The sequence below is a fragment of the Artemia franciscana genome, chromosome 13 (genome assembly GCF_032884065.1).
Source record: "Artemia franciscana chromosome 13, ASM3288406v1, whole genome shotgun sequence".
NCBI lineage: Eukaryota > Metazoa > Arthropoda > Branchiopoda > Anostraca > Artemiidae > Artemia > Artemia franciscana.
The window spans coordinates 35,242,182-35,260,774 of NC_088875.1; the positions used below are offsets into that span (position 1 = coordinate 35,242,182).

Genomic DNA, 18,593 nt, shown 5'->3' on the forward strand with positions numbered 1-18,593 from the left:
TGTGCTATTTAACAGTTATGTAAGTTTCCTCGTATAGGTATTAAACAAAAGGAATTATGTTTCAGGAGATAGTTTTTACAGGTTGTTAAGAGCTGAATTTTATTAAGGTTATCGTTTGTCAGTTAGAAATGTTGACCTTGCTCTGTCTTTTCTTCTTGGTTACTATTATTTAAAGTTGTGATCTGTTCTTCAAGCTTCGTTTGTAGGCTGTATTTTGTATTGCTCTGACCCGCTGGCTTTTTGCAATAAATTTAACTAATCGGCTATTCTTAATAGTAATTTATTTTGCAAAAACAAGTTTACGGACCTTTGAAAAACAGCCAGAAACCCCTCAGAAATGGTTTTGGATTCAAATAAAAAATGCACCCTGAAAACCATCATGTTTGAGAAAGTCATAGAGGAGTATTCCCCGTTTTTGGACATCAGAGAATTTTTTTTCTAAAAAGAACCATTCATGTGTCTTTTGTTCTTATCATTTTTTTTTCCAGGGCTGAAAATACCGAACAGAATCAGTTATTGTAAAATCTTGAAAGATAGCTTTGTTAAAACAAAATCACCATACTTAGTACTTTTTAAAGAAAAAATAGAATAAAATACTAGAACAAAATGCAATTTTTGCCAAAAAACATATCTTCGCGTATAAGATGATATAAAAAGTATCTTTTGAAAAGTTGCACTGAGGTATGATGTCATATTAGAGTGTTATAAAATCTTGTACTTGAAGATGCAGTTTTTTGTAAAAACTTACAATTTTTTCATTTTCTTTCGCTACTTAAAAGGGGTATTAGATATGGCAATTTCCTCTCAAATGAGCCTTCTTCCGCGAATCTCAACAGCTGGTCCACTACGATCAGCCCCAGGAAAAAAAAAGGGACATGTCACTCCTTCCAATACGGAAAACTGTTCTTCTTTGTTGTTCATGATGGATTATTGTAATTCTCAGAAATGGTCTAGTGACCATAGTAATTCAAATGGGATGCCTTTCATTGTGTTTTGCGACATGTTTTACTATTAAGGTTAGCTGAAATAACAGTTACAATTCTCACTCAACTTCAAATGGTGATTCTTAACCGGTTAACGTTTTTGGCCTTTTTTAAAACACATTTTATGACTATGGGACCCTAAGCAAAAGCCTAAACATATTAGGGCAAAAATTTCAAGGATGTTGAGGGGAAAAATGAAATGAACCAAAATAGCTTGGTAATACGGGACCCAGAGATCGAATCACACTGCAGAAATGCACTGCAGGGCCGACGCAGAAATGCACTGCAGGGCCGACGCAGGGACCATAGTAGTCAAGAAGCGTCGTTAATTCTTAAATAAAATAAAAATGAACCAAAAAACACCATTTGAACGAAGGTTCTCAAAAGAATATATTAACAGTACCTTAGGAATTAAGTTGAAACTTACCTTCTTGTGTTTTTCCGCGTAGTTTTTTTTCTATTTGAGTTTATAATGAAAGGTAGTGCCTTGCATTTTTCCGTTCAATTGTATTAGGAAAATTAGCTTGGCTTATATTTTAGTTTACATTAATTTTCTGTTTGTGTTGACATTTTGAAAGATTTTAAATCTTTGGCAAATATATGCAATGAATCCTAATCCTGAATGTAAATTATGCAACATAAGGGTAAATTGCTATAAAAGTATTTTACCTTAAGGTACAATAGTTAAATAAATAGTTTCCACAGTATAAATTTTATCTGTATTTGTAATTTCTGTTGCAAATCCAACAGTAGTTTTTGGGTTCGGTGTTGATTTCAGTTCTGTTGGAGTTGATATAGGCATCTCGGACAATATTGAACGTATTTCAGAACACGCACTGTCTCGCCATTTAAAATGTGGTGCAAACCCTTCATCTTCGTGCCCAACAAAATGAACGCAGTTATCAGCATGATCTGCCCGTTGGAGCGAAGAATTTTTTTCTCTTAAGCCCAATCCAAGCACCAGGCCTTAAGTGATGTTGAAATACGTAGACAAACTTATTCTTGTCTTCAGAGTGGAATGAAGGGTGGCTTCCTCCTAGAGCGTCACATATCTTCTCATCAACACAAAAACGAGAGTCACTTTCTAAGTATCGAATGTAGCTGCAGTCTTTTTCACTGCTGCAAATTAGACTCCATCCATCGATATAGTAGTCACCGTTTGGAGAAACCTCAGTTTCAGGCTCTGAAAATATTGTCAAATAAAACATAGAATAGTAGCAAAATTGAATAGTAGGAAAATACAACGTAAGAAAAAGACGTAAGAAAATAGAATAGAGCAAAATTGAATAGTAGGAAAATACAACGTAAGAAAATAGAATAGAGCAAAATTGAATAGTAGGAAAATACAACGTAAGAAAATAGTCGTTCTGTCCCCTAAACCCTTCAGTAAACCAACTTTAAGACCCTATATCAAACCAACAACAGCTTCACCTCTGTTTCTTCTCTTTTTCAGATAAATGTCCTGTTTACGTTTCCGTAATCACATTTGCTTAGATTTGCATATAGTATAATTTTCAATGACAAGTTACAGTTTCGTTGCTAAGCTTTAGTTCAAGCTAAATTCTATTTTTGCATTCCTGATCTGGGCCATTGAAAGATGATATTATTGAAAAGAAGCCAGGGATTTGAATTTTAATTTAGTGGATTGGCAGGGCACTTCTAGGGTCCATCCCTAGAAAGTGCTTGGTACACAAGTGGTGTTTTTGTTTTTAGTCTTCATTGAGACCCCGTTTAGGAAGTCTGTCTTCAAAGTTTATAGATATATGCTAAAGTGATCTTTTTGAGTTATTTTCTACAACCGTGTAGATTATTTTTCCAGGAACCCAAACAGGGTAGGAAAAGAGTTCGCGAGAAATACCGTCGTCAGTATATCGACAGGGCCCGTTTACCCTCCAAAGAGATAGCTAGAGATATTAGGGATGACCCAGTTGGTGACACCTTTGGCCACCTTTGGCCTGTTTGACCGTTCAATCACTTTACCATACCCTCGAAAAGGGTATACCGTAACAGGGTAAACAGGCTATCCAGAGACTGAAGTTGATTACTGCGTCTGCTAAATTACTGCTTTTTGAGCCATACTATCCACTTAAATTTGCAGATGTGCTAATTAATATTCTGCTGAAAGTCAAAAGCTTTATCAAAATCATTTATTATTATCATATATATAAAAAAAAAAAATTATCTATCCTTTTTAATATTTATCCTTTTCCAAAACTTTTTCACCTCATCATGACCTTCCTTAGTAACTATAATTGTTCGGCGCGGTTCACTCTCCCACACTAAAACATTAATCTGTTTTGCATAATTTCGGAGCAGCTCAAAATCAGGTGCTGACAAAAACTGATTATACAAAACTCCCTCTTGGGAGGTAAGCCTCTCTCTTTCCAACTCCCAAAGTCTAATCTGATCCGCAACAACTGGATTAATCGCTGGATCGTCTCTCATCTTATCACGGTAGGCGTGGCTTTTAATAAAGGCAATGATTTGGGCAGCGGTAATTCCGTGTTTTAGTGCCTCACGAACACTGTCTCTTGTAATCACAGAGAACAATGTGCCAGGTAACCTACAAAAAAAAACGTAATCAGATACAAAAAATGCAACTAATACAATGGTCTTCATTTTCAAAGTACAGGAAAAATAATTTTTTATTGCACTCCACTTATGACAGAGCAGCGAAAAAAGGATTCAATTTTAGTAAACAAACTAGGTGTAAGGGAGGGGGGGGGCTGTACCCCATATACAAGAGACAGTTTATGTTCGTTGTTAGCTTACTGAATTAGCTATACTTATTGGCCAATTGATAATTTGTAGCTCTTTCACTCTATTTCTTGATTAAATAATTTTTTAGTCCACACTACTTTTCAACTTACAGAGTTTAAGAGAGAAAAAACGAGCATAATTTAAAGAAAACAGTGGAAAAAAGAAGAAGAAACTTTCAATAATAAAAAACCCAATATCAATACTCCACATCCGGGAGCCTTCATCAACGAAAAAAAGTTTAAGTTCCATTGGACGTGGAGTCGAAATATTCGAATTTTTATCATTTAATTTTTTTTGTTCCACTGTTTTATATAAATTTTTCTCCCTTAAATTTTGTAGAATTCTTGATTAACATCAAGGGATTACAATGACTGCATCACGAACACTATCTCTTCTTATTAGAGAGAACACTGCCAGATAAAAAAACGTAATTAGGCACACCCTTTTTTAATAATTGTGTTAGATGAAGAACTCAAATTTAATCCTATGACCTACCTGCCTGTCTTCATATACTCCAATCATTTAATAAATCCTACAGACAAGGCCGTACCCAGGGGAGGCAATAGGCAAAATTTTCTTTCGACTCGTAAAAACTAAACAAAAATTGCATAAAATTTGTTTTTTGGTGCGCTTTTGAAGTTTTTGTGACCCAACTAATGAATAAGTTAATTAATGGATTTTTTAAAGTATAGATTCAGTTTTTATCGTTGTTTCAAAGGAAAAGTGGATACCCAAGAGATATTATTTGGGATATTAGGCCTACGTATTGGAAACTAGAAACTCTTCGTTTTTTCCTTTATAGAGTGATCTCTAAAGATGATTAATATTTGTAGAACTTATCAAACCTTTCACAAGGAATAATCCACTTACTATGTTTCAAGTTATCAGAGTTTTCTATAAGCATAAAGAAAAAGATTAGAAGAAGAAAAAGAACAACGAAAATAGAACGAACAAAAAAACAACACAAGAATGAGTAAATATGACTTCGCCAAAATAAGGAGATTTAAAAGCAATTAGAAAGATAATAAACGCTAAGATTAATAGAGCTTCAAGTAGAAACCCTTAGAAGAAGAAGGATTAATAGTATTGTAAAAACATCAAAAAGATTATGAAAAGAGAAATAAGCAGAGAAAAGAATCACATAAATAAGCAAAGTTAAAAACAACACAAAATGTAAGAGAACGCTACTATCAGAGATGCTTGTAGTGAAAAAAAAAACATGAATACCTCAAGTACTTGTCGTTAGGTTACAAGCATTCAAGCCTTGAGGAACTGATAGAATTTATCTCAGCTTTTCAGGAGTAGTGCAAATTCGGGGCGGGGTGGTTGAGCAAGGCTGAAATTTGCCCCCCCCCCCCAAAAAAGAAAATTTGAATAATAGCGTATCTTTTTTCTGGTATTTTTATTGAAAAATTAATTTCCCATATCGAAATTGAAAAATTTATTTTCCCATATCGGAGTCAAGAGAAGCATTGGAACCACCCCTCCCCTTATATACTTCATGAGAGTGCTTTCCCGCATGTCTTAATTTAAACAATGTGGTTTCACTGGAGGACAAAAGGATTGAGGACGACTCTTGCCCACCCGAACGAGGGTTTATGACTCATCTCAGCTTAAACTTAGTGATTGTTTCGATACTATCGATTATCTCCCTTTAAACCATAGAGTTCTTTGCTGATTTGATACTCCCTCCCCCCTCCCGACAAATGAAGTGTGTACACCTACTGGAGACAACTACGTAAATCGAAAAATAGCCCCATTTGCCCAACAAACATTTTAGGCCGGCCAATAACAGAATAGTAGAAAATATTTAGATTCAATAGCCCCCCTCCTGACTGATATTAAAACATCATAACAATAGATTGGCAGTACCTATACATCGGTTCAGCAAATAGGGAGATCAAAGCTATTTGCAGTTCAGAGTCTGTGTAGGCTGTAAGTCGATAATTGCTTTCTACTATCATATAGCTCTGATTTTCCATTTCAAGTCGATGCGAAGACGCTCCAGGTATGACACTCAAAGCCAATCTGGTAGGATAGAATCGACCATCCTTGCGCTGCAAAGAGATATGTATTAAAAACTAGTATTGTTTTTCAAAAACGCCACCTAGCGTTATCCAGAAAATCGTAGTTAATTAAAATAACAAAATAATAAATAATGGGCTTTATTTTTTTTAACTTTGCTGAAAATTACATTGAAGAAAAAAAAAACATTTATACCAAAAGGGCATAACAAATAGCCTATATCTGTCCAAATATATACAATTTAATCAGCCAATCCTTTGCACCTGTTTTACATATTAGCACACCCCCTTTCTACTATTCCACTTTTTTCATCTACTGTTCCACAATTCTTTGATGCTTTATAGCCTATGGTGTATACCTGTTTCACATACTAGCAGACTCTGCTTCTACTATTCCATTTTTCCCTCCACGACTTTTTACCTTCGAAAAGTTTCAGCTACTATTCCATATTTTGAACTTGCCTGTGTTTTGCACATGTTTCATATACTAGCACACTCCGTTTATATTGTCCCACTTTTTTCCACTATTATTCTATATTTTCAACTATAATTCCACATTTTTAAATGACCTATCTTTCCACCTGGGTTACATATTAACATACGCCGTTTTTACAATTCCACTTTTTTGCCACTGCTATCCCAAATTTTTAAGCTACTATTCCATATCCTGAACTTGCCTGTGTTTTTCACATGTTTCATATCCTACTGCATTCCGTTTATGTTATTTCACTTTTTTTCCTCTATGATTTTTTTTAATATTCTATGTTTTGTACCATTTTTTTTTACATACTAGCTCACTCTGTCTCTACCATTCTACTTGAAACTACTATACTTAATTATAGCTCTGACCAAGTAAACAAACTCATCTACTTCCAAGAAAAAAAAGACGTAAGCCTGAGCCCAAGGTCGTATCAAAGATTTCTGTTCAGGGGGGGGGGGGGGGGGTTTACAAAACACTGCAAGCCGCAACAAAAATAATTGCATCTATTTTGTTACTCTTTTACGAGTCAGACGAAAATTCGTGGGAGGGTGGTCAAACAGGGCACCCCCTTTCTCAATATGGTCATGCTTAAGCTCCACTTAAGTCACCCACTGTGGACCAATTTTAACTCTGATCGGCCATGAATATTTTTTTTTTGTTGGGAAAAGTATTTTTAATACCTGGAAAGATTAATAATTTGGTCTTACGGGGGAGGGGGAATTCGCAGGCACCCTTTACCTCCCCCTATGAGTACTCTTTGTCATGACAAACATTAAATCGAAAGCTAGTATTCTTGCATCTTCTTGCAAGAAAATTAATTACGAAAAAGAGAAACTTAGTATTTTGTCGGGAATTACTCGTTTTGTTAAAATTCAGGCTTTGGTGAGAGAATTTTTTTTCAGTATAAGATATTTCTTTACTCACTTTTTTAGATGAATATAATTTTTCTAAGAAATTTACCGCCTCAAACTTCCGTGTTAAAAAGTATGCTTTAGTTTTATTTATTTGAAACTAATCGTCACATTCCACTATCTCATACTTCCGTGTTAAAAAGTATGAAAGTCCCATTCATTAAAATTTTTTTGGTCAATCGTCATAATATATTTATCCAGCCACATTGTTCCTTGAATGTATCTTAGAAAAAGAAGCCAAACAGCCCTGCCTTTTTACCTGTTACTGCATTTACCTACTGTTTCTAAATTAAATTTTGAGCAAATAAAAAGAAAGCTAAGCATTATTGGTCCTTTTTAAAAGGAAATTTTAAGTAATAAAAAAAAGCATTATTTTAGCCACAGGACTTTTCACAATTAAATTCTTTGTTTCGCACTGAAACATATTGAAATGTAATGATTGCAATAGAAGCTTTTACTACATATAATAGACTTCAACCATAACGTTCTCTGATTTTTTATTTATTAAAGTCACCAAACTGTTGAATTTTTTGGTTTGAGGGATTGATGATAGGTTCTGCCGAATGGTCTTTCATTTGATTTTTTCTCGTTTATTGTTTTGTTTTTGATGGTTGATTGTCTTCACCTTTCATAAGTTGATTTATATTTAGGCTAAACTGGGTTACTATTCACCTAAAAAGGTTTGCTTCAGGTTTTATTATGTCTATTGCTGATTAACAAACCCTTTCTTTCCTTAAAAAAAAAAGAAAAAAAGTTTTTTTTTTCATTTTAGCTTGTCCAATTTGGTGGAGCTTAAACACTGCAACATACAAAAACATAAACAATTACATCAAAGAAGGTTGGCTGTGAGACTCAAATACTTATCTATTGAACAGCCTTCAACTATCATAAAAAATTATCCATAAATAGATGTCTAAAAATTATAATTGTGTTGTGGTAAAATATATAGATTTAAGGCTTTCATCCGATAAGGATTTTTCTCCATTGAGAAAAAAATATGTGTAAAAAATGGGGGCTTTTACAATCTTTCTTTATACTGAATGGCCGAAGGCATGGGGGTGGTGGTGAGGGGGGGGGAGGGGTAACACCAAAACAGTAATGTCTTTGATGCTGCAAATTCTTCATCATTCAGATATCAGTGTCCCTATCCATAGTATTACAAAAGAAAGTATGTCAACAAGAGATGAAAAATGAAAAAGGATAGTTTAGCTGTTTTTCCTGTTAAAACGGAGATATGTAATCAACTAAAGAAAAACTAAAACGAATAATAATTTATTTTAATAGTAAAAATAATGTCATACCATACCCACTGATGCTTTTTTGGACTCTCGATTAGGGGTATTAGCAAATTGTCTTTACTAATTAAATAGTAATCATTAAAATCCGTAAGATTACTGTATAACTCTCATAGACAAATAAATCACAACCATATATTTACAGATGATGCTTGATTTTCATCAAATTTAATGTATAAGGATTTTTGAGCTTGAGGATTACAGGCCTGAGGCTAATACTGGAGTAAAGACATCCAAAGCAAAACACTTCAAAAAGGTGTTTTATAACATACTCCGTCTAACAAAATTTGAAGTCACAAAGCTCTTTAATTGTATATAAAAAAAATTCTTGTCATAAGTTAACATAAATATTAGTTTTAAATACACATATAAACATTAGTAAACATAAATACTATTAAAATAGTAGCTCGTGTACACCCTCAGTAGTCATAAAGTTTATTTTTCTTATTTTTAACCTACTTGCTTTTATTTCATTTACTTTCATTTTATTTTCATGCCAATTTTTTTTTCTTTGTTGTAGATCAAAGCTGTTGCAGATTTGGACTTTTGTAAATCAGGTATGTTCTTTTATAGCCGCATCTTTTTCAGGCTTAGCTAGATTTCCACTTATCCCTACCTAGTTATTAAAATGTTTGGGTTCTACCAAAGACGATAATATGGTGTCAAAACATATACTAATATAGATTAAAGATCCATAGCTTTTCGAGGGATAAAGCTACGATTGGCCAAATTGGTAAGTTTCCTATCGACGTTAGTGAACAGATCAGAATAAGCACTTATGTTTGCAGATGCTTTCTAGCTATATCTTTAACAGATTTTCTTCAATTTCGTTTTCTCATAAGTTTGAAAGTAACCACTAATCTTTTAATTATTAATTTTATTCTTCATTTTATTATCTTTTATAATTCTATTTTTCTTTTATTTAAATCCAAAGAGGAAAAAGGCTCTCACGGATGTCTAAAAAATATTATTTATTCCTCTACTATAAAATATAAAAAAATGCGAGTTCTGTCAAGTTTTTTTTTGAAAACACAATATAATACATTTTATTCCCTTGAGAAGGGTCCAAGGACCCGCCCGCTTCTGAAAGGAGTGGAAAGTAAGTGGTCTAAAAATCTTTTTTTCCATCAAAATTCGTTAATCTGAGAATCTCAGTTAATTAGAGTATTTAAACAGCAAAGATTATATCCGATCTTTCAATTGCATGATCTTTTGATCTCCAAAAGCATCCTCCCCTCCTTGCTAAACAAAGCGAAGCATTTTTTTTCTGTCCAAGAATTCCAATAAAACTCCAAGAGAAACGTAAGAACTGATGTGTACACAAGAAGATATTAAACTTCAACCAATCAGATTTAAGCTAGTTTAGAAGAGCCAATTAGATTTGACTCTGGTTGGGAACGACCTATAAATTTCCCCTCGGCTGCTTTGCCAATCAGATATTAGAAATTTCTAAAATCGATATAATAGACCCTCCTATTCCAGTGGATCTCTTTCTCCAGTTTAAGGAATCTTTGGTTTGCAGGAGTGAGACTCTGGGTTCAATTTTTTGGCTGCAAGATCTATTCGTCTTCTCTGAAATTTCAAGGCTTCGCTTTTTTCATCATATTACCATTGTTTTTTTTTTATATCATTTATGATATCCCAAAACCTTTTCCTCAAATAAAAACTGACTTTATCCCCAGAAATTATATTATCTTTGTAACGGCAAGGGTTAATTATCAGATTACCTAATAGATAAGTATAAAGCCACATCAGGGAAGGATGCCAAAGTTTTTCTTTTAAGTTTTTTTCATTTCTTTTTTTTTATTTTCTTTATTTCTTTTTATAATATATTGACAATCACTTCCTTAACACCTTACTTCGCAATCACAAGTGATTTTGTTTTGTTTTTTACCTCAATTTCAAACTGATTTTATTGGCCTTGAAGTAGCATCTACTGCCTTACATTTTTCATATTTATTTTTCTGTTCATGTTGGCAATAAGATATTAGGGCCATTAACCATATTTTATTTAATTCTATTGAGTAAAACGTATTTATTGGAACAAACAGTTTCGTGCGCGTGAGACACTCAACAAATGAAACGGGGATACGGTGGCAGCTTTTTTTGTATATTTGTAAGCTTAAGAAACCACTGCACACCCCACAGTCAACAACTGAGGGTCGGTCATGCCGCTATAAATTCAAATTCTTTGCCAAGAGATTCGCTATCAGAAAGTGCAGCACACGCCGGAAACGGCGCAGTAACCAAAGACTGTCTAACAGACTTTATGGGCAAACAAATTTATCCAGAATTGAGTCTGGAAATGATGCAACATTCTAGAATGCGGTGGCAGCAAAAATATTGTCCAAGACAAAGTGGGGTGAGTTATCTTATAAAAAGAAAAGTTAAAATCTTCAAAAACAAACAACGGATCCAAAAAGGAGCAGTTAAAGTGCCCCGTTCAAACGGTGGAAAAAGCTCCTTAAAATATCCATTTGATAATTCTATTGGAGTTGTTATGGTCAAGGGTACAACCAGAATATTCAGAATTCCAATTATTCGCGTCCTCCAAGAGAAAGTTGGGCTCATATAATTCATTGCTTCTTGTTTTGTTTCTTTTTGTTTTATTTACGTTGAGCAAACACTTCTTAAATACCTTCCGCTGAAACAGCAGGCCAAACTCTCGCAGATGTTGAATAAACTCAGCTATTTTGTCGTTCATATTTCTTGTGCAATAATCCTGGAAGTAAGTAAAAATTTGTTAAAGTAATTAGCAAACATTAGTAAAGAAATTAGCCTAATTACCGTCGATTTTCAAATAAAGACACCATAACTGATAGAAATCCTCGTATGTGGCGGCAAAAGTTAAGTTTATGCGTAGTTTTTTTTTATTTATTTATTTAAATTACTTTTCCAAATATTCGTAAATTTTGAAAAAAATCCACTAGCCTTTTGTTCGTATTTTTAGTGCAACAGTCTCAAAAGTAGTTAAATAAATTAGGATTTTGTCTAGGAGGGGGGGGGGGGCTAAGACCACGAAAATGGAAATTATAGTCGATTATTCAATTATATTACGAGTGCGGGTCTTTTGAAAAAAACCTCAAGGGGGAGGGGCATCTATTGCACGTTTATTCTTCAAGCCTTAAAAATTGGAATGAAGAACCATGCTAGGGACATTCTAATGATTCGACTAAACTATGGTACAGGCCATCCTACAACCAATAGCTGCGTCTTTGTCAGTGTGGCAATGTCTGGAGTTACATACGCATATGTACTTTAAATTACAAAGCAGCTAAATAAAAAAATTCCTATGGTAGGGTAGGATCAAAGGCGTATCCAGCCTATTTTTTGGGAGTGAGGGGGTCTACAGTAAAATTTACAAAACAAATCAGATTTTTTTATATACAGTTTTCCTACTTTTTTTCACATCCGGACAAAAATCCCCCCCCCCCAAGATACGACCTCCGGTTAGATAATTAGATCTACGTGATATAATCCTGCACGTATAGAAGAAAAGGTTAAAACCTTATTATTACTACTGCAATTTAAGAAAATCAAGGTTCAGAAAAATTAACATATCCTCAAAATGCATCATATTGGCCAAAAACCTTCTATTCAGCAAAAAAAAAGTTAAAGAGGAGAAAGAACCTCCCTTCATAGGTACACTGAAAGTACATTACAGGCTTTGAATCTCTAGGATACGTTTCAAGGAAGTTTAATAAGGTTTTAGTCTACACGAGATACTAAAATATTAAAGTAAAAATTTAGAATCACATCCGAGTCTATTATCTACTGTATAATACCACAAATTGTGATTGCTGTCGTAAATATTGCTATAGCAAATCTAATAATTCCGAAATTTGGTCCCAAGGATCCCAAAAAAAGAAGATAAGATTTCTAGTTAATCATCTGTACGAGGCCCGGGACTCAATTCCCTCATCCGCAAGGATGGGTGACAGGCCTGCTACCCCTATCACGGACCAGCTTGTTGGCCCACCTGTCCCTGTAAGATGGACCCAGCAACTGAAACATCTGTTCGACACCTTTTGCGTCATTAGTTGATCTAGTGGATCTTTATCCTTTTATCAGGCTGTGTAAAAAAAAAGACATGAGAAGTATACAAAACATATTTCCAATCTGGAAAATCAAGTGATATTACCCATTTTTCTTTTCATATTGATGATGTTTATGCTATTCACAATAAAAAGGTGGCCTTCTACTGTTTCCCTTAAAACTGACTGAAAATTATCTGTTGAAACTGACGATTTTCTATTTTCCGCTTTTCCACAGTTCGAGCAACATTGCTTTCTATTTTAACTTTTCGGCTTTTTCTTCTTCTTTTTTTCTAGCATCGAAACAAATTTAGGAATTTGTTTCGAAACGGAATTTCCTACACTAAAATAAGTTTTTGAATACTTTTTGAAACCAGAAAATAAAAATTTTGTGGCTGATAAACTGAATAACACTAAGACTTATTCAGAGTTGATAAGTCTGAATAAGCTGAATACGTTAAATAAGAGCTGAACAAGCTGAATACGTTTAAGCACATGATTATTTAGTTTTCGATGGCTATTCAAAAGACACTGGGTCCACAAATATTTCTTAATGCGTTTGCATTAAGGCCAAAACTATTTGAAAAATAGGCATAAACTTTCAAATTGTAAGTAACGTAATGGATACAGCACTGGACTTCACAGTCCCTAGTGACGATGCTGATCTTGGCTGCTCAGCCACAAAGTGCAATGGAGGGGGGCCAGCCATCCTGGGCTTTCACATCCCCTTTCTATTTAAATTCCCCGTATTTCTCCGGGTACCCATTTAGAGATGGGTTGACTGAGCTTACAACATCACGTCAGTGACCTTTGTTAAAAAATAAAAAATCGGCAACACCAGGACTCGAACCCCCTATCTCACAGAACGTAATTTTTAAATAAGGGAGCGGAAACTTATATTCCAACAAATCAAATACCCATTTCAGTTTTCATTGTTTCCTTCGTCGATGAGCAATCCTTCCAAAGTATGGATCAAATAGTAATCTTTTTGTTTTCTTTTTTAAACTATCCACTAAATGATAGGAAAATTGCATTTTTCCCGTCATTTTGCTACTAACTCTTGAGCTTTTTCAAACGTTAGATTGCATTTATTTATTCGTTATTTTATTGTCAGCTGTTATGTTATTTGTTTAAAGTTGTTCTATTAACTAAAGTGAGTAGAATGCTGATATACATTTCTTTTTAAGTTGTCCTGCGGGGGCGCAGTGGTTTCGCTCTCTGCTTGATAATATAGGGAACCAGAAGTGCAATTTCAGCTAAAGCAACCAACCGCAAGGGTCAGAACTTATTCTGGTGACAAGATTATGCGAAAGCATCTCCAAAGTAGTTCAAACAAGAAGAAGAAGCAGAATTTTAGATTATATATCTAACATGAAATATCTAGTGTTCCAGTAGCTTTTGCTATTAAATTCATAGCCTTTTTAAATGTAAACTTAACAAAAACACTTCAATTTATTGCTACCAAAGCAGTGCGAAGCTTCAATATGGCATAACTCAATCGGTCCAAATGACTAAATGTAATTCATCAACGATCCATGCTATAAATTCTGACAATATTTGAGATTATATTTATCTAAAATTATAGTTGATTCATGTTTTTTTAGCTTTCCGAAAATATTAACTCAATTAAACACTGAAGCATTTAAACTTGCATTTCTATTCACTGATCTTAGAAAGCTTTGGGTGGTTCGATCTTTTTATATGCCCTATTTTTTTTTGCTTTGTAGCATTATTTTGCTGGGTTCCAAAAACAGAAAGATAATTTGCGCAAGGGAAATAAACAAACCAGGTAAGTTATTCAAAGTTAAATCAAGAACAAGAGAGAAAAGAGCTGGTTAAGCAAGAACATAATTTTTTTTTTTTTGGGGGGGGGAGGAATCAGCTGTGATCTATTTTGAACAAATTGAGCAAAAATTTTTTTTATCAAAAATGGTGAGAGAGAACCCTAGCCTCATCCTCTTTACACATCCAACCTGTGAACTTGGATTTTGGTGAAATTGGATCTTCCATAGAGGCATCAAAAACATCATTTCTTTATATCTCAAATTTTCTTTCTACTTTGTCTTGTATTTATATCTCACTTTTCTTATGGATTAAAAGTCAAGCAAAATCTTATTCCGTCATAGGGAGGAAGCACATGTTAGCCTCATGCCAATACATCGTATTATCAATAGTACTTTGTTGAAAATATTTGCAAAATTGATTAGACTTATTAAGATTGTATTGAATGTTATTTGATTATGGTAAGTCTTAGAAAAATTATTTCATGGACAAATCTATTACTTATAAATAAATTTAGAGCTCTCATTGACGTCCAGTTGAACGTTTTTGGGGATACACTTGACCATACAGTCTGCCCCACGTTGCCTGACGGACTCTAGCCACCACTTTGCTAGACTTTTGCACTTTGCTTGACTTTTGTACTCGTCATGAGCATATTTTCTCATACCATCCACCATGAAAATCTGTATAAGCTATGACGCATTAGAACCAAAAAAAGTAGAATAAATAATTAAAAAAAAGTTAAAAAAAAGTTACACCATGTTGTCAATTTTACGTCATATTGAAGATTGTAAAAGCTACAAAAAAATTCAAAATTTTGTACAAAAGAAATATAAGTTGGAAAACAGACAACAACAAAAACTGGACTGCACAAAGATAGCACCATAAACCAACGCTAGCACCAGGCCACCGCTGAAAAGCTACGTTTCCAGATACTGTGTTTAGCAAAAAAAAAAAAAAAAAAAAAAAAAAAAAAAAAAAAAAAAAAAAAAAAAAAAAAAAAAAAAAAACACTTTGAAAGCTTATTTACATCAAACTAATACTAACTTTTCCTAAAGTCGTAAAACTAAGCTGGAAGAGGAAACTGAGACACTCCACCAAATCCTGTTTACGTTCTTCCAAGGACTCCAAATATTGAAGGATAAAATACCACACTTGAGAGTTCGTGTCCATAAGCAGAAACTGAAAACCATCTCTGGTCACTTCCAGCTCACCCTTATCATTCCTAGGGAAGAAAAATATTAACATCAAATACACATTCCTATTCTTTTTACAATGGGGTTTTACTAACGTCTTGTGATAGCGGAGATGATACGTCCCTCCTTGCACTCCTGGGCGCTGCAGTTCAATCCTGCCCGCGGTTAGAACTGATTATAGGCATAGATAATTTCTATCACACTGCTTTTCCATTTAAAAAATTAAAAGAGAAAGAATGGGTTTAATTTAAATAAAGCAGCAGAACAAATAAACGATTAAAAAAACAACCTAAAATAACAAAAATCCGATAATTTCAAGTCCACGCCCAGGCGCCTTTTTCCCGGCATGGAGTGAAATATTCGGATTTTTTTTTATTATTTAAACTTTTTTATCTTGTGTTTTGTTCCACTGCTTGATTTTAAGTAGGCTAAACCCGTTTTTTCTATCTTAGTTCTTGTAAACGGATTATATGCATAAATAATACCTGAAAGTGAAGGATATATCTGCCATTTTTCATGGTTTTAAAAGGATCGAATATGAGGTTTTTGAGCTATTCACTATAATCGTTTTTATACTTGTGTGTGTGTGTGGGGAGGGGGGAGAGGATAGGAAACTGAAGTATGGCTCAATTTTACTTGTTGCAACGCACGTTTATATACCTAAAAAGAATGAGGAAATTGGCATAGGCCTATCAAATACTTCTATTTCAAAGGCAGTGAAAACTGCAAACTTAGACCCTATGGTATATTGTATCTGTTAGTGAATTCACTTTAAATTCTAGGGGCGATGCTATCCCATAGACAAGGGATAAAGGTCAGTAAAAAATCACCTACGAATTAAAGAATATTTGGTTTAAAAATTAATAGAATTTAGTCAAGTGTAGAGCAAACGCAACAATAATAAAAAAAAAGGACAGAAAGAACCATAACAATAAGAATATTGAAGAAATGAATAAGCATATAACAAAAGACAATTAACGAGAATTAGGTCCTATTAATAAAGAAGAAATTACTACTAGTATAGTATACTTTAGTATAGTATACCATCTAGAAATTACTTAAGAAGGCTGTAAGGTAACTGACTTATGTTTGAATCATTGTGAAATTTAACAGCAGCAAAGAGTGCAGATAACTTAAAAGAGAGGAAACTGGCGATATTGTAAAAAAAAAGGTCACCAAGGCTATCTAGCGTTTGGCGACTCTTGTTGCTTTGTTAGTGTATAATAAGACAAAATTATTGAAATTTGCAAAACATGGTAATTTAAGTATCTGACATAATTACGAAGGTTGGGAAAACTTCAAGAATCGACAAACGCTAGATGGCCTCGGTGGCTTTTGTCGCATCAGCACCAGTGCTCCCTCTTGGAGGTTACCCATACTCTCTGCACAGTATTTCAGAGAGGAGAAAAGTTGAACTAAAGAAACCGTAACAGGTTTATTCATATTATGGCTAGTCTCTCCAACCACCTATGAAGTGTACATACGTCTGAAAACGTCACCATCAGACAGAGACTCCCTAGTAGCCCCTTAACTGTACAACAGTCTGTTACGAAAAAACAATATTCACTTTGGTACTTTGGAAAGGATGATATCTTCGTCCCCAACAAATTAAAAGTTCTTAACCTTTTTAGGAGAATAGGTTTCTTTTCCAGGAATTCAGCCGGACATAGTTTGTAAAAACTTTAGATTGTGGCTTGATTATGTGGCTTTAATATACCCCAAATAAACAACTTTTCAAAAAAAACCTGCGTTAAATTGCGTTTTAACATTATCTTTTATTATTTTCAAAACGAACATAGATATAAAAATTAGCTTTTAAATGAGCCCTTAAACCTCTCTCTATGATGATTCAGTACCCCAGAAGCGGCGGACAGAAAACGAGGCTTCCCACGTGACAAAGCGACTTTCATTTGTTGCTCAAGGGAACTAATGAAAACTGTAATTCTCCTATATAAGGTTTTCGGCTATTGCGACTCAAATGATAAAACTATTATGTCAATTCAACATTGATTCAGGCTATTTGTCACATTTCCCATAAGTTTTTCTGTACTTAACTTTTGCTATCAAAATTAATAGAAAATAATAGTAACCATTTCTGAATCAGCTTCGAAGTGCGATTTTTCCTAACTTGACAGTGTTCTATTTGTCAAAAACAAATTTTTAATTTTCGGTCAAAATGGAGTAGAGTTCTTTTTTTTAACAAGGGTGCATCCAACGCCTTGACCATGATAAAGTAAAGATAAAACAATACTCATTTTGCAAACGGTATCAGATACACCTTTTTATTTTCAACAAGGTGATGTGTCTTCGGAATTGACAAATCTAATAACTAGCAGTTATAATAAACTAGGTATTACGGTGCTGTACATAATGATGGTGCATGCATAATCATTTTGCAAACGGCATCAGGTACACCCTTTTATTTTCGACACGGTGATGTGTCTTCGGACCTGACAAATCTAATAACTAGCAGTTATAATAAACTAGGTATTACGGTGCTGAGATAATGATGGTGCTCGGTGCTTTACACATCCAATTTAAGGACCCTTGTGTCCCGTACATCTTTTGGCAAAGCTTTGCCATTAGAAATACATCGATTTTTACTAATTCCAGAGTGAAACCAATGGATAGTTGCGTTGTTTACTTGTTGTACGCAATTCTATCGTTTTATAAAAATTACAACTCAAGAATTAAAAAAAAAATCGCTACATATTCAGTTCAAGCGAAAACCTGACTGAATACAACTGCTAGCCAAATATCCTGCTTTGCCAGCTCCTTGTTAATGTAATGCCCACTAAAAAAAAAAAAAAAAAAAAAAAAAAAAAAAAAAAAAAAAAAAAAAAAAAAAAAAAAAAAAAAAAAAAAAAAAAAAAAAAAAGGCTCCCGCAAATTACAGAACAATCAAATCACCACTCAGAACAACAGGATCCAGTGCTCAGCGCATATGAACATATAATTGCTTCATTATTACTATATTGGAGATTAAATAGGTAAAATCTAAATGAAGGAAATCCTAATTTGCAAACAATAACGGCGTCCAAGGCCATATTCAAGGCAGGGGGGAGGGGGGTTCTGGTTGGAATAATTCCTCTCCTGATATTTGTGTACAAACTGTAAAAAAGTAACA

General features: G+C 33.9%; 1 protein-coding gene across 1 annotated transcript in view; it reads right to left on the reverse strand.

The window, feature by feature from the left end:
• Window positions 1-3,116: 3,116 nt before the first annotated feature.
• The window catches only part of LOC136034858 (general transcription factor IIH subunit 4-like), a 54,631-nt gene continuing 39,154 nt past the window's right edge, over window positions 3,117-18,593 (reverse strand). The window contains exons 7-10 of the mRNA XM_065716329.1: window positions 15,318-15,495; window positions 11,093-11,176; window positions 5,616-5,800; window positions 3,117-3,546 (exon numbers count right to left, since the gene is read on the reverse strand). Coding sequence (XP_065572401.1) covers window positions 3,162-3,546; window positions 5,616-5,800; window positions 11,093-11,176; window positions 15,318-15,495 — 832 coding nt within the window. The 3' untranslated portion in view covers window positions 3,117-3,161. The remainder of the gene's footprint in view (window positions 3,547-5,615; window positions 5,801-11,092; window positions 11,177-15,317; window positions 15,496-18,593) is intronic.